The sequence below is a fragment of the Oncorhynchus mykiss genome, chromosome 8 (genome assembly GCF_013265735.2).
Source record: "Oncorhynchus mykiss isolate Arlee chromosome 8, USDA_OmykA_1.1, whole genome shotgun sequence".
In the NCBI taxonomy this organism is placed as follows: Eukaryota; Metazoa; Chordata; class Actinopteri; order Salmoniformes; family Salmonidae; genus Oncorhynchus; species Oncorhynchus mykiss.
In genome coordinates, this window is record NC_048572.1 from 66,009,419 (window position 1) to 66,027,943 (window position 18,525).

Genomic DNA, 18,525 nt, shown 5'->3' on the forward strand with positions numbered 1-18,525 from the left:
TCAGAGGACAATTACTGTAGAGCAACACTATGACAAAGCATGAGCTCACGTCAGATTAACACTTAAATATTATAGCATACTGATAATGGATACACTATTTATGTTACTGATAACCACTTGTCAAATGAACAATTGGCGTTTGATTACAATTTTTTACTTTCATTAGCAGCATGATATGTAAACTAAAACAGTACCACATTGCAGTACAATATATTTTACATGAATTACTTGGAAATATTTTGTATGTTTCTGAGGGATGATGTGCAAAAGCCTTTTTATAATATTTTAATTTTTCATTACAATTAAATGCCAGTTTTCTTTAATTCTGTGTGAAAAACAAATAGTAAAAAATTGTATTTTACAGTGGCTTAAGATCATGTCCCCCAAAATGCATTTAATTTGTTACTTATGTTCAGTATTGTATGTTAGGCTTGAGATTGCATACGTAATGTGATTTTTGTCTTAATATAAATCATTAAACAAGCCTTGCCATACAAAGAGTGTGGTTGCTTTATCATCAGATGCCTCCCCATCAGAACCTTCCTCTCCCTGACATTTATGGTAGACACTAGCCTGGTCCGTCAAACTATAGTGGACCTAGCCTTTTGGGGGCCCTAAGTGAGATTTGGTTGGGAGGGCCCCCACCTCACAGTAAAACATTTTAGTGGCCCCTCTTGACAGTGGAGAAAAACATACTTTAAAAGTAACACGTTTTCTGCAATTCTACACATTTTGCCATGAGAAAATGTTGCTATTTTACTATTGAGGGGATAATATGTTTTTTTCAGTTCTAAGGCAAATTTCCTGCAATTCTACACAGTTTGCCATGACCTATACCATGTTAATACATTATCTGAGTGAGAGTGACCAATGTGCCCAGTGTGTATTTGGCTATGATTACTAAATTTAGATTGCTGACTAGACTAATTTACCAATCTAAAAATTGTTAGCCGACATGGCTCATTGAGTGACTGACAACAAAAAAATGCTGATACACAACCAAATGTCAGGATTGCACCTTGTGTATTATACTATTCTTACTCTCACTAGTAAGTTAAGACCTGACTGAATTCCTAAAATGAGGGGCCCTAAAGTCACTTTTGGCTGGGGCCAGCCCTGCATAAAACCAATACTAATATCATTAATTTTAGCATGTTTCAGAATATAACGACAAATTGTTTGTTGCAGTGGCATACATGATTATCAATCAGTTTTCATTAGAACCTTGACCTTCTCACAAATCGTGCTGTTCCATGCACAACATACAGTATGTCCATTATAATCAGCCGTGCGTGTCCGGAACTTTAAATTCCACTCAAATTCCATGGGACATCTTTCTGCAAACACATTTGTAAAGTGTTATTTCTATGCACTGCCGCAGCTATTGTTGTGGCAGTGAAAATTAAATAATTTGGAGGGAAACGGGGTTGTGTCTTTGAAAAGGAGTATTCCAATACTTTACTCAGATTAAAAACGTAATATTTGGTTCTAATTGGTACTGTTTTGTTTCATTTGGAGCCAAGAACGAGCACTACACGATGGTAAGCTAACGTCAGCTAGCTAGTACAGTAGCTAAACTGACTGGCTAGCTAAGCATAACGACAAATCACCAGTGAACTTGAATATTATTCTAGCTAGCTAGTTATACAAAAACAGAACACACACGACTATTGTGTGTTGTACTTATACAGAGAACACTGCCTGGCTGTTTATCCGTAACGTTAATTGGCTTCTGTGGTCAGGTAGCTTAAGTTAGCTCTAGCGTTGCGCCTGAACAGGCCTCATTTCTCACGGTAGTTAGCTAACGTTACCCTGAAAGCTCACTGGCTAATACCATGTTAGCTAAGTTGGTTATAACGTTTGCCAATCCAAATTTGCAGTTTGTATTATCGACTATTTGGTTTAAGTTACTAGCTAGCTAACAGTACACCTAGGAAATGTAATGCTAATGTCAGCTAGTCAAAAACATTGCTAACTGCTACGTTTGCTTACACTGCACCACTAACCAGGTTAATATTTCACGTTTAGCCATGGCATGACAAAGCTAGATAGCAAATGTAAAGTTCAGAAGCTTCCTTGGCAAGCTTGTGCATGGACTACAGGTGTAGTAGCTAGCATTGCCAGAAAGTTCATATTTAATGACACGATATTGCCTTGGACTAGTTAGCTATCAATATTAGGTTTTGCAAATAACAAAAAGCTAGCTAGCAATATACAGAGAATAGGTATGTAATGTCGGATTGCAAGCCAGGCATTACAGTCCCTCAAAGATTGTTTGCCACCAACTCAGTGGCAATCATTTTGGCAAAATATACTGTCCCTATCGTTGTAGCTTCCTCTTTGCTGCCCACTGTTAGGCTACCTATTTTCAGTGTGTTTGCTGCTTAATCTGCATCTTTTGCCTTGGTTAGACAACTCTGTCCCTGTGATAAATTGATGAATACTTGGGCCTGGACTGAAATGGTAATTATCTTGAACAGTTGGTTATTTAACAATTAGCCCCAACACTTATCTTACCATCTCATGTTTGTCATTCATGCGCAATACTTGCAGTATTCACATAAGATATGTTTTACTTTATTATCCAAGGATATCATTATATCCACTTTGGTTCGCCCATATCAGGGGTAGGCAAACCTGTTCCTGAAGTGTCGCAGAATTTTTTCCCCCAACTAGGCACAAGACTTAACTAAATTATCAGTTCAGTGATTGCCTACATTCAAAACACCTGGTCTTCCAGATCAGTTAAATCAAAAACATGAAGTGCCTGCTCCAGGACCAGGGTTGCATACCCCTTGTGTATTTTATGTCTATGGTTGTATTCTAAGACTTAGTAGAATCCAAGTTTATATGTAAATATGTTAACATGTAATGAAACAAGGTCAGGTTAGGCCTCATCTTGAAATCATAATTCTGCGCTCTTGTCTACGCTTAAATTATATATTTTTTTCTTTGTGATTTCTCTACCTTCAATGTATTATTCAATATCACTTGAATGATCTCCTGCTCCATGCCGGAAATCAGCCCTGCCTACCCTGCACAGGTTTAACAACAGAAGCCGAGGGCAGTAGGGTTTAGGTTTCCACCTGAAGGAAAGCCAAATCCAGTCAGCCGTATTCCCCCAGCCAGGCTGCACTGGGGTGGGCAGACACTCACTGACACTAATGTAGTTACAGTATTCAGGACCAGTGAAGGTCAGATCTCAGGCCCAGCTGTTGGGTCTTGATCAAGGGGAGGCTGGAGTCAATATAACACTCACTAGACTAATCTCTAACAATATGTCATACATTATCACCTGGATAGCAGATACTAGCTTTATATGGCAGGGGAACTATTCCAATAATTTTGCTGTGTACTGTAGTCTACAATGGATGCAGTTTCAAGTGCAAATATTGATGAGCTAGATCCTATTGCATGTTTTTTTTCTAGCCAGGTAATGATCTTTTTCAATTGAATGTCAACATCATTTGTTGCAATCACAACATTCTACAATGCAAGATTTTTTCTTACTCTTCAGGGCCTGTGCTATGTGACTTATACAATGTTTTCTCCTTTCTTACATTGTGTTTGTTTGCAGGTTTCTTGGCAGGATGCTCTCCTGATTGCTACTTGAAGGGGGTCTTCCAAGATCGTCTGCCACTCCAAAGAGAAGACCCCACCTTGTCTCTGTGTTACATTGTGGCCTCTCTCTTTATCACCTTATGGAGGAGTAGCTCTTGACGGTTTCATTACAAGCAATAAAAGAAGACGTGGCACGGAGCATCTGAAAGGAGAGCAACAACAAGCAAAGAGACAATGTCATCCAACAGAAGCCAGAACCCTCATGGGCTCAAGCAGATTGGCCTGGACCAGATCTGGGATGACCTGCGAGCAGGAATACAGCAGGTGTACACCAGACAGAGCATGGCCAAATCACGATATATGGAACTGTACACGTATCCTTCCACATAAATACACTCTCAGGCTTCTCTGACTGTGTGCTTCCAAGTGTGTCTCTTTATTAAGGGCAGTTTTTATGGCTGACACCAGAACAGGTTTTCCTCAGTTTAAAGCATATTTGGGATAATCCATTGTCAGTATTTCTACATTTATGTTGTTGCCTTTACCCACCACCCAGACATGTTTATAACTACTGTACCAGTGTGCATCAGTCCAATCAGGCCCGTGGGGCAGGGCCCCCTCCATCCAAGCCCTCCAAAAAGGCCCCCACCCCAGGAGGGGCCCAGTTTGTGGGCCTGGAGCTCTACAAGAGACTCAAGGAGTTCCTCAAGAACTACCTGACCAACCTGCTCAAGGTAATGCTCTGTTCTGTGCCTTTTTTAAATGGACTGAGGTCAATGAATCGATTAAATGAATTGGCCTGCTAGTTAATTCTCTATTAGCCCTTCCAGTAAAGGTTAAAAGGAAGCATATCAAATGTCCTACCACATGTGCATGCTTATCTCTAACTACAGTGATATGTGAACCCTTTTGAATTATCTGGATTTCTGCATAAATTGGTCATAAAATATGATCTGATCTTCATCTAAGTCACAACAATAGACAAACACAGTCTGCTTAAACTAATAACACACAAACAATTATAGTTGTTCATGTCTTTATTGAACACACAGTGTAAACACTCACAGTGCAGTTTGGAAAGAGTATGCGAACCCTTGGATTTAATAACAGGTTGACCCTTCTTTGGCAGCAATAAGCTCAACCAAAAGTTTTCTGTAGTTACGGATCAGACCTGCACAACGGTCAGGAGGAATTTTGGACCATTCCTCTTTACAAAACTGTTTCAGTTCCACAATATTCTTCGTATGTCTGGTGTGACCCACTCTCTTGAGGTCATGCCACAGCATCTCAATCGGGTTGAGGTCAGGACTGACTGGGCCACTCCAGAAGGTGTATTTTCTTCTGTTCAAGCCATTATGTTGTTGATTTACTTCTTTCTTTTGGGTTGTTGTCCAGTTGCATCACCTACCTCCTGTTGAGCTTCAATTGGCGGACAGATAGCCTAACATTCTACTGCAAAATGTCTTGATAAACTTGGGAATTAATTTTTATGTTGATGATAGCAAGCTGTCCAGGTGTAGAGATACTGAGAGAGTCACTCTACGTAGTGCAGCAAAGCAGCCCCAAACCATGATGCTCCCTCCACCATACTTTACAGTTGGGATGAGGTTTTGATTTTGGTGTGCTGTGCCTTTCTTTCTCCACACAGTGTTGTGTGTTCCTTCCAAACAACACAACTTTAGTTACATCTGTCCACAGAATTTTTTTTGCCAGTAGCGCTGTGGAACATCCAGGTACTCTTTTGTGAACTTCAGACTTTTTCTTTTGGACAGCAGTGGCTTCTTCCATGGTGTCCTCTAATGAACAACATTCTTGTTTAGTGTTTTACGCATTGTAGACTTGTCAACAGAGCTGTTAGCATCCTCCAGAGATTTCTGTAAGTCTTTAGCTGACACTCTAGGATTCTTCTTAACTTCATTGAGTGTTCTGCGCTGTGCTCTTGCAGTCATCTTTGCAGGGCGGCCAATCCTAGGGAGAATTTCTCTATTTCTATACAATTTGTCTTACCGTGGACTGACTTTTAGAGATACTTTTGTAACCCTTTCCAGCTTTATGCAAGGCAGCATGGGTCATATCGGGCAATGCTTCTTGTGAATAGCGAATTCAAATATTCTGAGTGTTTTTATGAGGCAGGGCAGCTCAAACCAACATCTCCAATCTTGTTTCATTGATTGTACTCCAGGTTAACTGACTCCTCGCTCCATTTAGCTTTTCGAGATGTCATTAGCCTAGGGGTTCACATACTTTTTCCCAACCTACACTGTGAATGTTTAAATGATGTATTCAATATAGACAAGAAAAATACAATAATTTGTGTGTTATTACTTTAAGCACACTTTGCTTGTCTATTGTTGGGACTTAGATGAAGATCAGGGGAATTTTTATGTCAAATCTATGCAGAAATCAGGTCATTCCAAAGGGTTCACATACTTTTTCTTGGCACTGTAAATATCACTCATGTCCCCATCATCTGCAGGATGGAGAAGACCTGATGGATGAGAGTGTATTAAAGTTCTACACACAGCAGTGGGAAGACTACAGATTCTCCAGCAAAGTGCTGAATGGTATCTGTGCCTACCTCAACCGGCACTGGGTCCGCCGCGAGTGTGACGAGGGGCGCAAAGGGATATATGAAATCTACTCCGTAAGACAAAATGTTTTTTTTGTTTTTTTGTTAACCTAAATCTTATATTCTTAAATGGTTTTCTCAATTGTATGCATTGCCTCATCCTTTCCTCTCCTTTCAGCTCGCGTTGGTGACATGGAGAGAATGCCTTTTCAGACCTTTGAATAAACAAGTGAGTATCCGCTCAGATTAGCTGTGGAAAAGTTATTCCCAGTCTTAGTTGATTACGATACATTTTGTTGAAGGTATGATCCTAAATGTGTCCCCCCTCCCAACTAAGGTCACAAATGCTGTATTGAAGCTCATTGAGAAGGAACGTAACGGAGAGACCATCAACACTAGGCTAATCAGTGGAGTCGTCCAGTCCTATGGTAAGTCCTGGCACATTTTAATGGTGTGTTGTTCAACCAATTTGAAACTGTTGTGAGATGTGATGTCATGGTTCTGAAATTATGTTAGTTGACAGTGGAGGTTGTGTGTCTTTCAGTTGAGTTGGGTCTCAATGAGGATGATGCCTTTGCCAAAGGCCCCACGTTGTCAGTCTACAAAGAGTACTTCGAGACTCAGTTCTTGGCGGACACCGAGCGCTTTTACACACGAGAGAGCACAGAGTTCCTGCAACAAAATCCAGTTACTGAATACATGAAAAAGGTGGGTTATGAAACCAGTATATTGAGCCAAATAGATGTATCTGTAGCCTTTTTGTTTAGTGTAAAAATGTACAGAATCCCTCTCTTTCTCCATCTCTTTCGGTCTCTCACTCGGCTCTCTTTCTCCTTCTGTCTCTCTCTCAGGCTGAGGCGCGTCTGTTAGAGGAGCAGCGGAGGGTGCAGGTGTACCTCCATGAGAGCACGCAGGACGAGCTGGCCCGCAAGTGTGAGCAGGTGCTCATTGAGAAGCACCTGGAGATCTTCCACACAGAGTTCCAGAACCTTCTGGACGCTGACAAAAATGAAGGTATGGATGAGAGTCCAAATGGCAATTGCCAGCCAGACATGCCTTTTTGCTATTGCCAGATTTGTGCTTTATGTACTTTTTGTACATTTATACTTTTCCTTGAGAAATTATTCATAGCCACTTATTTATTCCACATTTTCTTCTTACCTCATGAATTCAAAATCGAAAAAATCTATAAAAAAATTACCCATCTACACACTATACCCCATAATAACAAAGTGAAAACATGTTTTTAGAATTGATTGAAAATTAAATACAGATCTCATTTACATACATATTTTCACCACTGAGTCAGTACTTTGTAGAAGCACCTTTGGTAGTGATTACAGGTTTGAGTAGTCTTTGGTATGTCTGTATTAGCTTTGCACATCTGCATTTGGGGAGTTTTCTCCCATTCTTCCTTGCAGATTTTCTCAAGCTCTGTTACGTTAGATGGAGAGTGGCGGTGAACAGCAAGTCTTTCTGATGATTTTCAATGGGAATTAAGTCTGGGCTTTGGCTCAAGGACTTTCACATTCTTGTTCTGAAGCCATTCAAGCATTGCTTTGGGTCATTGTCCTGTTGGAAAGTACATTTTCACCCCAGTCTAAGGACGGTTTCAAGTTTTAATGTCACATGCACAAGTACAGTGAAATGCCTCTGAAGCAGGTTCTCATCAAGGATTTGCCTGTATTTGGCTCCATTCATTGTTCCCTCTATCCTTATCAGTCTCTGTCCCTGCTGCTGAAAAGCACTTCTTTTTTTTCCAGTGCCATGATGTCCTTAAGGAGCAGATTCAATGCATGAGCAGCACAGCCAATGGGTGTGATGTGAGAGTAAGACTCCTTCACTTTAGACCAAGCAGACTTCATGTTTGCAGCATTGTCTGTCACCAGTGCAAATACCTGCTGTGGTCCAAGGTCATTGATAACTGCCTTCAGCTCCTGATGGGTCATTGATGACTTGCAATCATCTCTGATGGGTGGACGAATGTTCGTGGGCAAGGAATTATTAACTACATAATCTATACTACCTCATCCAGTATTCTACAAGAGCACAGACACAATAATACTTGTAGAGTACTGGATGAGGTAGTAGAGATTATGTAGTTAATAATTCCTTGCCCACGAACATTCGTCCACCCATCAAAGATGATTGCAATACAGTCTGCTTTCTCTATGAGTTGCTTGACCTTCACTTGAACTCTGCATCCAGCAATGAGTAGATAAAGCATGTCTGGTTGGAGGGGTATGCTGGGCGAGGAACATTCAGAATTCTCTTCCAATATACATAAACCTGTGAACATCAGAGGTGAACCAATTGCATACACAGCTCGAGCAAGACATTCATCAGCATTTCTCAGACTACGTTCCTCCATTGAGTAAAAAAACTTCTGATTCCAGGAGGACCATGAGCTGTTGCTATCGATAACGTGTCTGATTCATCATTTTTACCTGGAATAGAAGTAGAGGGACTTTTGTCAGAGGTTTCTTGTTGTGAGCATTGAGGGAACTTTATGCACTTGGCCAGATGATTCGGCATTCTTCACAAATGATTTGGCACAGTCTTTGCAAATGTACACAGCTTTTCCTTCTACATTAGCTGCAGTGAAATGACTCCACACATCAGATAGTGCCCGAGGCATTTTCCTATAAAGATTATGAAAAAATTGAGTAAAAAAACAACAAATACAATTCCATGTACAGGTAAATATAGTTAGTCTAACCTCTCTAGGATAGGGGACGGTAGCGTCCCACTTGGCCAAAAGCCAGGGAAAATGCAGCGTGGCAAATTCAAATAAAATGACATAAAAATCTAACTTTTGTTAAATTACACATGTAAGATACTAAATTAAAGCTACACTCGTTGTGAATCCAGCCAGCATGTCAGATTTTAAAAAGGCTTTTTGGCAAAAGCATAAGAAGCTATTATCTGATGATAGCACAACAGTAAACAAAGAGAGTAGCATATTTCAACCCTGCAGGCGCTACACAAAACGCAGAAATAAAATACAAATCATGCCTTACCTTTGACGAGCTTCTTTTGTTGGCACTCCAATATGTCTCATTAACATCACAATTGGTCCTTTTGTTCGATTAATTCCGTCCATATATATCCTCCAAAATGTCAATTTATTTGGTGCGTTTGATCCAGAAAAAAACAGCTTCCAATTTGCGCAACGTCACTACAAAATATCTCAAAAGTTACCTGTAAACTTTGCCAAAACATTTCAAACTACTTTTGTAATACAACTTTAGGTATTTTTAAACGTTAATAATCGATCAAATTGAAGACAGGTCTATCTGTGTAAAATTTTTATTTGTATTTTTTTTATTTCACCTTTATTTAACCAGGTAGGCTAGTTGAGAACACGTTCTCATTTGCAACTGCGACCTGGCCAAGATAAAGCATAGCAGTGTGAACAGACAACACAGAGTTACACATGGAGTAAACAATTAACAAGTCAGTAACACAGTAGGAAAAAAAAGAGGAGTCTATATACATTGTGTGCAAAAGGCATGAGGAGGTAGGCGAATAATTACAATTTTGCAGATTAACAACACTGGAGTGGTAAATGATCAGATGGTCATGTACAGGTAGATGACGTGTCAGTGAAGTGTCTTCACTGACATTTTCAACCTCTCCCTGGCCGAGTCTGTAATACCTACATGTTTCAAACAGACCACCATGGTCCTTGTGCCCAAGAAAGCGAAAGTAACCTGCCTAAAATTATTACCGCCCTGTAGCACTTTCGTCGGTAGACATGAAGTGCTTTGAAAGGCTGGTCATAGCTCACATCAACACCATCATGTCAGAAACCCTAATAATACTCCAATTTGCATACTGCCCTAACCGATCCACAGATGACGCAATCTCAATCGCACTCCACAGTGCCCTTTCCCACCTGGACAAAAGGAACACCAATGTGAGATTTCTGCTCATTGACTACAGCTCAGCATTTAACACCATAGTGCCCACAAAGCTCATCACTAAGCTAAGACCCTGCAACTAAACACTTCCCTCTGCAAATGGATCCTGGACTTCCTAACTGGCTGCCCCCAGGTGGTAAGGGTAGGCAACAACACATCTGCCACGCTGATCCTCAACACTGAGGCCCCTCAGGGGTGCGTGCTTAGTCCCCTCATGTACTCTGTTCACCCACGACTGCGTGGCCAAGCATGACTCCAACACCATTAAGTTTGCTGACAACACAACAGTGGTAGGCTTGATCACCGACAACGATGAGACGGCCTATAGGGTGGAGGTCAGCGACCTGGCAGTGTGGTGCCAGGACAACAACCTCTCTCTCAATGTGAGCAAGACAAAGGAGCTGATCGTGGACTATAGAAAAAGGAGGGCCGAACAGGCCCCCATTCTCATTGATGGGACTGAAGTGAAACGGGTCGAGAGTTTCAAGATCCTTGGTGTCCACATCACCAACAAACTATCATGGTCCAAACACACCAACACAGCTGTGAAGAGGGCACAACCATGCATATTCCCCCTCGGGAGACTGAAAAGATTTGGCATGGGTTCCCAGATCCTCATGTTCTACAGCTGCACCATCGAGAGCATCCAGATCTGTTGCATACGGCCCAGTACATCACTGTGGCCGAGCTTCCTGACATCCAGGACCTGTATATTAGGCAGTGTCAGAGGAAGGCCCAAAAAATTGTCTAAGACTACAGACTGTTATCTCTGCTACTGCACGGCAAGCAGTACCGGAGCACCATATCTAGGACCAAAAGGCTCCTTAACATCTTCTACCCCCAAGCCATAAGACTGCTGAACAACTAAACTAATCAAATGGCCACCTGAACTATTTACATTGACCCGTCCCCCTCTTTGTTTTTACACTGCTGCTATTAACTGTTTTATTATCTATCAATAGTCACTTTACAAATTACCCCCGCACATTGATTCAGTACCGTTACCCCCTATATATAGCCTTGTTATTGTTATGTAAATGTATTTAACTTTTTGATATATATATATATATATATATATATATATATATATATATATATACAATTTATTTATATATATATGTATATATATATACAGTGCCTTGCGAAAGTATTCGGCCCCCCTTGAACTTTGCGACCTTTTGCCACATTTCAGGCTTCAAACATAAAGATATAAAACTGTATTTTTTTTGAAGAATCAACAACAAGTGGGACACAATCATGAAGTGGAACGACATTTATTGGATATTTCAAACTTTTTTAACAAATCAAAAACTGAAAAATTGGGCGTGCAAAATTATTCAGCCCCTTTACTTTCAGTGCAGCAAACTCTCTCCAGAAGTTCAGTGAGGATCTCTGAATGATCCAATGTTGACCTAAATGACTAATGATGATAAATACAATCCACCTGTGTGTAATCAAGTCTCCGTATAAATGCACCTGCACTGTGATAGTCTCAGGGGTCCGTTAAAAGCGCAGAGAGCATCATGAAGAACAAGGAACACACCAGGCAGGTCCGAGATACTGTTGTGAAGAAGTTTAAAGCCGAATTTGGATACAAAAAGATTTCCCAAGCTTTAAACATCCCAAGGAGCAGTGCAAGCGATAATATTGAAATGGAAGGGGTATCAGACCACTGCAAATCTACCAAGACCTGGCCGTCCCTCTAAACTTTCAGCTCATACAAGGAGAAGACTGATCAGAGATGCAGCCAAGAGGCCCATGATCACTCTGGATGAACTGCAGAGATCTACAGCTGAGGTGGGAGACTCTGTCCATAGGACAACAATCAGTCGTATATTGCACAAATCTGGCCTTTATGGAAGAGTGGCAAGAAGAAAGCCATTTCTTAAAGATATCCATAAAAAGTGTCGGTTAAAGTTTGCCACAAGCCACCTGGGAGACACACCAAACATGTGGAAGAAGGTGCTCTGGTCAGATGAAACCAAAATGGAACTTTTTGGCAACAATGCAAAACGTTATGTTTGGCGTAAAAGCAACACAGCTGAACACACCATCCCCACTGTCAAACATGGTGGTGGCAGCATCATGGTTTGGGCCTGCTTTTCTTCAGCAGGGACAGGGAAGATGGTTAAAATTGATGGGAAGATGGATGGAGCCAAATACAGGACCATTCTGGAAGAAAACCTGATGGAGTCTGCAAAAGACCTGAGACTGGGACGGAGATTTGTCTTCCAACAAGACAATGATCCAAAACATAAAGCAAAATCTACAATGGAATGGTTCAAAAATAAACATATCCAGGTGTTAGAATGGCCAAGTCAAAGTCCAGACCTGAATCCAATCGAGAATCTGTGGAAAGAACTGAAAACTGCTGTTCACAAATGCTCTCCATCCAACCTCACTGAGCTCGAGCTGTTTTGCAAGGAGGAATGGGGAAAAATTTCAGTCTCTCGATGTGCAAAACTGATAGAGACATACCCCAAGCGACTTACAGCTGTAATCGCAGCAAAAGGTGGCGCTACAAAGTATTAACTTAAGGGGGCTGAATAATTTTGCACGCCCAATTTTTCAGTTTTTGATTTGTTAAAAAAGTTTGAAATATCCAATAAATGTCGTTCCACTTCATGATTGTGTCCCACTTGTTGTTGATTCTTCACAAAAAATACAGTTTTATATCTTTATGTTTGAAGCCTGAAATGTGGCAAAAGGTCGCAAAGTTCAAGGGGGGCCGAATACTTTCGCAAGGCACTGTATGTATGTGTGTGTGTGTGTGTGTATATGTGTATATATATATATATATATATATATATATATATATATATATATATATATATATATATATATATATATATAAATTGTCAATTTCATTAACTCTTTCTTGATGTGCGTTGTTGGTTAAGGGCTTGTATGTAAGAATTTCAGTGTAGTGTTTGGAGCATGTGACATGCATCGCCATTCTCTGTCTGTAGACCTTGGGCGGATGTACAATTTGGTGTCCCGGATCACTGATGGATTGGGAGAGCTGAAGAAACTCCTGGAGACGCACATATACAACCAGGGCCTTGCTGCTATAGAGAAGTGTGGAGAAGCAGCTCTCAATGTAAGAACTACAATGGATTTAATAGTTAAATGTGCGCATTGGGTTTTACCGGTTCACATCTTTATTAGAATAATCTGAGACAGTCCTTTCTCCAGTTCACTTGAGTGTTCCTTGACTTTGTTTTCATTTATTTCACCACAGGATCCCAAAATGTATGTCCAGACCATCTTAGACGTCCACAAGAAGTATAATGCTTTAGTAATGTCAGCGTTCAACAACGATGCTGGTTTTGTTGCTGCTCTGGACAAGGTGTGTTCATATTTTACTATATTTTGTGGTGTTAGACATTTTCAGACGGTGTCACACACACACACACTTACTGTTTTTGTTAACTTTTAACACCCATTTTTTGTCTTCACAGGCCTGTGGACGCTTCATAAACAACAATGCTGTGACCAAGATGGTGCAGTCATCCAGCAAATCCCCAGAGCTACTGGCTAGATACTGTGACTCTCTGCTGAAGAAGAGGTGTGCCTCTGCTCTGGCACATTCACTTAATGTATAACTCAGAACCACAGTTTGATATTCAAGTCTACGTACGCCTGAGACCAGTAGCCAGCACTCCAGTATTGCTATGGACATTTGTTCTGAAATGGTTCACATTGACTAGAGTCAATACGACGTCTACTCTTGTGGTTTTAATAGACACTGCTAACATACAAGAGCAGGATGTCTGATTTTTAAATTGAATTATTTTCTTTCTTTTTTTGCACAGCTCAAAGAACCCAGAGGAGGCAGAGCTAGAAGACACACTAAACCAAGTGGTGAGTTGGACTGCATTTTTTTCCTTTTTTCTCAGCTGCCACACTGGTACTGCATTTTATACATTATCTGGTTGCCTGGAGTTGACAGGATGAAAAGTGGAGCTTCTGCACTGGCTGCCTTCCATTGTAGACCCAATCTCCTCTCCCTCCTTCAGCCCGGCGTTGCATTTGAGTTGGTTTACGAGATGTAGTCTCTATTCACAGCTCTCTAACTGTTATGTGTTCTCTTCCCTAGATGGTGGTCTTTAAGTACATAGAGGACAAAGATGTGTTCCAGAAGTTCTATGCCAAGATGCTGGCTAAGCGGTTAGTCCATCAGAACAGCGCCAGTGATGATGCTGAAGCCAGTATGATCTCCAAACTAAAGGTACTATACCACAAAAAATCTGTTTACCTCCTCATGACCATGTTTTTAATTTGGCATTTTCAACGTGATATTGACATTACATTGTGATTGGTAACTAGAGTTGTGCAGTTTGTTTATTGTACAAATCTGTTAGATATTCTCTGGTTGCTCAGTCTTTGGACTGTGTTTTACCTGGGATCATCTGTCCTAATGGCATGTCCTGCCCTCTTTCCCAACAGCAAGCGTGCGGCTTCGAGTACACCTCCAAACTCCAACGCATGTTCCAGGACATCGGAGTCAGCAAAGACCTAAATGAACAATTTAAAAAGCACCTCACCAACTCTGAGCCTTTGGACTGTGAGTATATCTGTCTGTGACTCTGATATGCGGTGGTACCTTGTCCCCCATTCTGGGATTCATTATGTGATGACAGAAATTTGTTTCTTAATCTCGGAAACCTGGATTGATTTAGTAGGGCCCTGGTTTTTCCTAACCAAACGTTTAAAAAATCACATTGAAACAAATAACTATTATAGGAAGATTGTTGATCGGTTTTCTGTGTGTGTGCGTCTCAGTGGACTTCAGCATCCAGGTCCTCAGTTCTGGTTCCTGGCCCTTCCAGCAGTCCTGTACATTTGCCTTGCCCTCTGAGGTGAGAGACTAACTGATCCCCTCCACAGTGACCCAATTTACTGACATTGATCACTGTTTTACTCACTGTTCTCTCTTTTCTTCTCTCCTACCCTCATTCAGCTGGAGAGGAGTTACCAAAGGTTCACTGCCTTCTACGCCAGCAGACACAGCGGGCGCAAGCTGACCTGGCTCTACCACCTGTCCAAAGGAGAGCTGGTCACCAACTGCTTTAAGAACAGATACACTCTGCAGGTGATTACAGGTGTTGTCTGATCAGATAAAATATGAATATTTACTCTCAGACTCTCACAACCATCACTGTTGAACAAACATACTGGTGTGTGCTGACTATTTAACAAGAAAAAAATAATGAATCAACAATATGCATGTAGCGGAGATGTCATGGTATCCTCTACTATTGAATGGTTTTGACGTATTTCCTGTTGCTCCTCCTGTCCTCCCAGGCTTCTACCTTCCAGATGGCCATCCTATTGCAGTACAATGCTGAGGACGTCTACACAGTGCAGCAGCTCGCAGACAGCACACAGATCAAGATAGTGAGTACTGACAACTCAACGGTATCTAGTTGGCTACAGACAGAGAGTCTATTCTCTTTGATGGATGGTCTTTCAAAGGAACACCTTATGCTCTGATGGGAATACACTAATAACACCTGCTCTTTCCATGACAGACTGACCAGGTGAATCCAAGTGAAAGCTATGATCCCTTATTGATGATAAATCCACTGATTGTAGATGAAGGGGAGGAGATGTGTTAAAGAAGGATTTTTTTAAGCCTTAAGACAATTGAGACCTGGATTGTGTATGCCTGCCATTTATAGCGAGAATGGGCAAGACAATATTTAAGTGCCTTTGAACGGCGTATGGTAGTAGATGCCAGGCGCACCGGTTTGAGTCAAGAACTGCAACGCTGCTGGGTTTTTCACGCTCAACAGTTTCCCGTGTGTATCAACAATGGTCCACCACCCAAAGGACATCCAGCCAACTTAACATGGCCCAGCATCCCTGTGGAACACTTTCGACACCCTGTACAGTCCATGCTCCAACCAATTTAAGGCTGTTCTGTGGGTAAAGAGGGGGAGGTGGGGGTGCAACACAATATTAGGAAGGTGTTCCTAATGTTTGGTATACTATGTGTATAAGCTGAAAGCAACAGCCCACTATCTGCCTTATACGTTGCTTGTTTTGTTTTTGTTCTCACCAGGACATTTTGGTGCAGGTGTTGCAAATCTTGTTGAAGTCTAAATTGCTGGTAGGTTTTATGCCTCTTATTTTCAGATAATCTACCAAACAACTCTAGTTGCTAGGGGAGCCATCAATTAACTATTCTGCACTGTGGATTTCAACTTTGACCTAAGCAATGTTCTGTTGTCTAGGTCCTGGAGGATGAGAATGCAAATGTGGATGAAGTAGAGTTCAAACCAGACACCTTAATAAAACTCTTCCTGGGATACAAAAAGTGAGTCATTACACACACCATGTAATCAATATAGGTCACAAACCTGCAAGTTGTGGAACCAGATATTCCAAATTGCTGTGATGTTACTGTACTGTAATAGATTCCATGAACTGTTGCTGATATATTTTGATTTGAATCTATATAGCAAAAAACTTCGGGTGAACATTAACGTGCCAATGAAGACAGAGCAGAAGCAGGAGCAGGAAACCACTCACAAGAACATAGAGGAGGACAGGAAACTGTTAATACAGGTACACTGTACATCTCACACTTCTATTTTTTCCCCTGATCTAACTCACACTGCTTGCTGCCACTGTCAACATTACTCACCTTGTCAAGCATTCAGTCACACTCACAAAAATCTGTCTATTGTCTAGCGTGCACAAACAACCTCTCTGGTCTAGAATATTCACCCAGGATCATTTTGGTCTAAACCTGCTGTGTTCTCTCTTTCTCTACCTTGCTGTAGGCTGCCATTGTGAGAATCATGAAGATGCGCAAAGTGCTAAAACATCAGCAACTCCTGGCAGAGGTGCTGAATCAGCTGTCATCCAGGTTTAAACCAAGAGTTCCCGTCATCAAGGTAAATTATGCTGTAAATTAGGCCACGTTAGATGGAAATGTACCTTACCCCAGAGGATTTCTTGGAACCACATACTGTAAATGCAACATCTGCCATGGTAGGAACGTGCTTGTTTTTGTCTTTCAGAAATGTAACAAATCTATACTCCTGTAGGTTTATGGAAACCACTTTCTGTATGCAACATGTGCCATGTTAGTTAGTAATGGTCATGTATGGTTTTTGTCTTTCAGAAATGTATCGACATCCTGATCGAGAAGGAGTACCTGGAGCGTGTCGACGGAGAGAAAGACACTTACAGCTACTTGGCTTAAAACCTTTTCATTGCCCTCCCTCCTTTCTTTTTTTAAAGTTGTCTTTTGAGTAATTTTAACATCATTCCTTTTGACATTTGGCCAATGTTGTCAGGAATGCGAGCACAGAAGGAGAAAAAGAAGAAAAAAGTTGTCAATCATCATCAAGGTGGTTTGCGAAAGCTGGACTTCCCTTTAAACTCTGACATTATGGGATAGCTGCTCGCCCAGTGTTTGTTTGAAGATCCCATCTGAACTGCTCAGGATCGACAGATACATTTTGATATGTAAATATCGACAGAGACCTTTACCTCTTTACTTTTATCTTGCAAAGTTAATAACATACAAAAAAAACTATCAAAACCCTTCACACCGAGGGTTGCATGCTACTGCCTATCTGCATTTAAGAAGCAAAAAGACGTAATAGATGAGAAGCTATTAAGACACTGCTGCTTTATGTGGCAGTAGCAAATTATGAACGTATGTTTTAAAAAAAGATGAGTGCAATTTTAGCTGCACTTCCAGAAAGCGATCTGTGTTTGCAAGGCCCTTAGAAGTGTAATCTGCATTGTTACCAGCTACCAGAAAAACATTTGTATAGTGTGGTTCACTTTTTTTTTTAAATGTATGGTCAATAAAAATTAAAGGTTTCTGTATTCCCTCTGATGGTTTTTATTCCTTCAAAGCTGATGTGAACTTTGGGCTGAGATGTTTACGCACGCATCCCAATTCTAATCAATGTTCACTAATTGGTTGTGAAAAAGAGCTAATGTGATTGGTCAAAAGACCAATTAGAGGGGGAAAATATAAGAACTGTGCAGCCTGTTTAAACGCAGCCCTGGATATTATAGATCATTGCTGGTTTCTTGATGTTACAATCCATGAATGACCTACTTAGCTGTTCATTGCCATTCATTTGTAAACTGTAAAGCTTGTCAACAAGATGTATTGTGTGGGTATTAGAACCGAAGGTTGCTACTTTCCCATGATCAGTTTTAATCAGAATGTACTTTAATGGCTGTGTTTAGACAGGCAGCCCAATTCAGATATTTTTTTACCACTAATTGGTATTTTGACCACTAATTGGTATTTTGACCAATCACATCTGGTCTTTTTTTTCTGATTTGTCAAAAGACACATTTTTGAGAGAAAAAAAATATCAGAATTGAGCTGCCTGTCTAAACACAGCCTAAATCACTGAAAACGTTCACATCGTAGACAGGATGCAGGCAGAAAATGTATGAGATTGGATCTTCTCTTGCCTATTTCAATAATAA

General features: G+C 40.8%; 1 protein-coding gene across 2 annotated transcripts; it reads left to right on the forward strand.

Moving 5' to 3' along the window:
• The first annotated feature begins 1,332 nt into the window (after positions 1–1,332).
• LOC110530372 (cullin-1) lies at positions 1,333–17,790 on the forward strand. 2 transcript variants are annotated; one of them, XM_021613371.2, is made up of 22 exons: positions 1,333–1,541; positions 3,578–3,935; positions 4,118–4,295; positions 6,038–6,205; positions 6,309–6,359; positions 6,468–6,558; positions 6,675–6,838; positions 6,982–7,144; positions 13,023–13,153; positions 13,295–13,402; positions 13,515–13,621; positions 13,869–13,917; positions 14,153–14,284; positions 14,503–14,620; positions 14,839–14,915; positions 15,017–15,148; positions 15,361–15,453; positions 16,121–16,168; positions 16,293–16,375; positions 16,521–16,626; positions 16,845–16,958; positions 17,189–17,790. In XM_021613371.2, exons 2-22 carry the CDS (start codon positions 3,796–3,798, stop codon positions 17,267–17,269), a joined length of 2,334 nt encoding a protein of 777 aa, XP_021469046.1. In that variant the 5' UTR covers positions 1,333–1,541; positions 3,578–3,795; the 3' UTR covers positions 17,270–17,790. The 2 variants fall into 2 exon arrangements, with proteins under 2 accessions (XP_021469046.1, XP_021469047.1); XM_021613372.2 differs by lacking the exon at positions 1,333–1,541 and adding an exon at positions 2,409–2,463.
• The last annotated feature ends 735 nt before the right edge of the window (positions 17,791–18,525 follow it).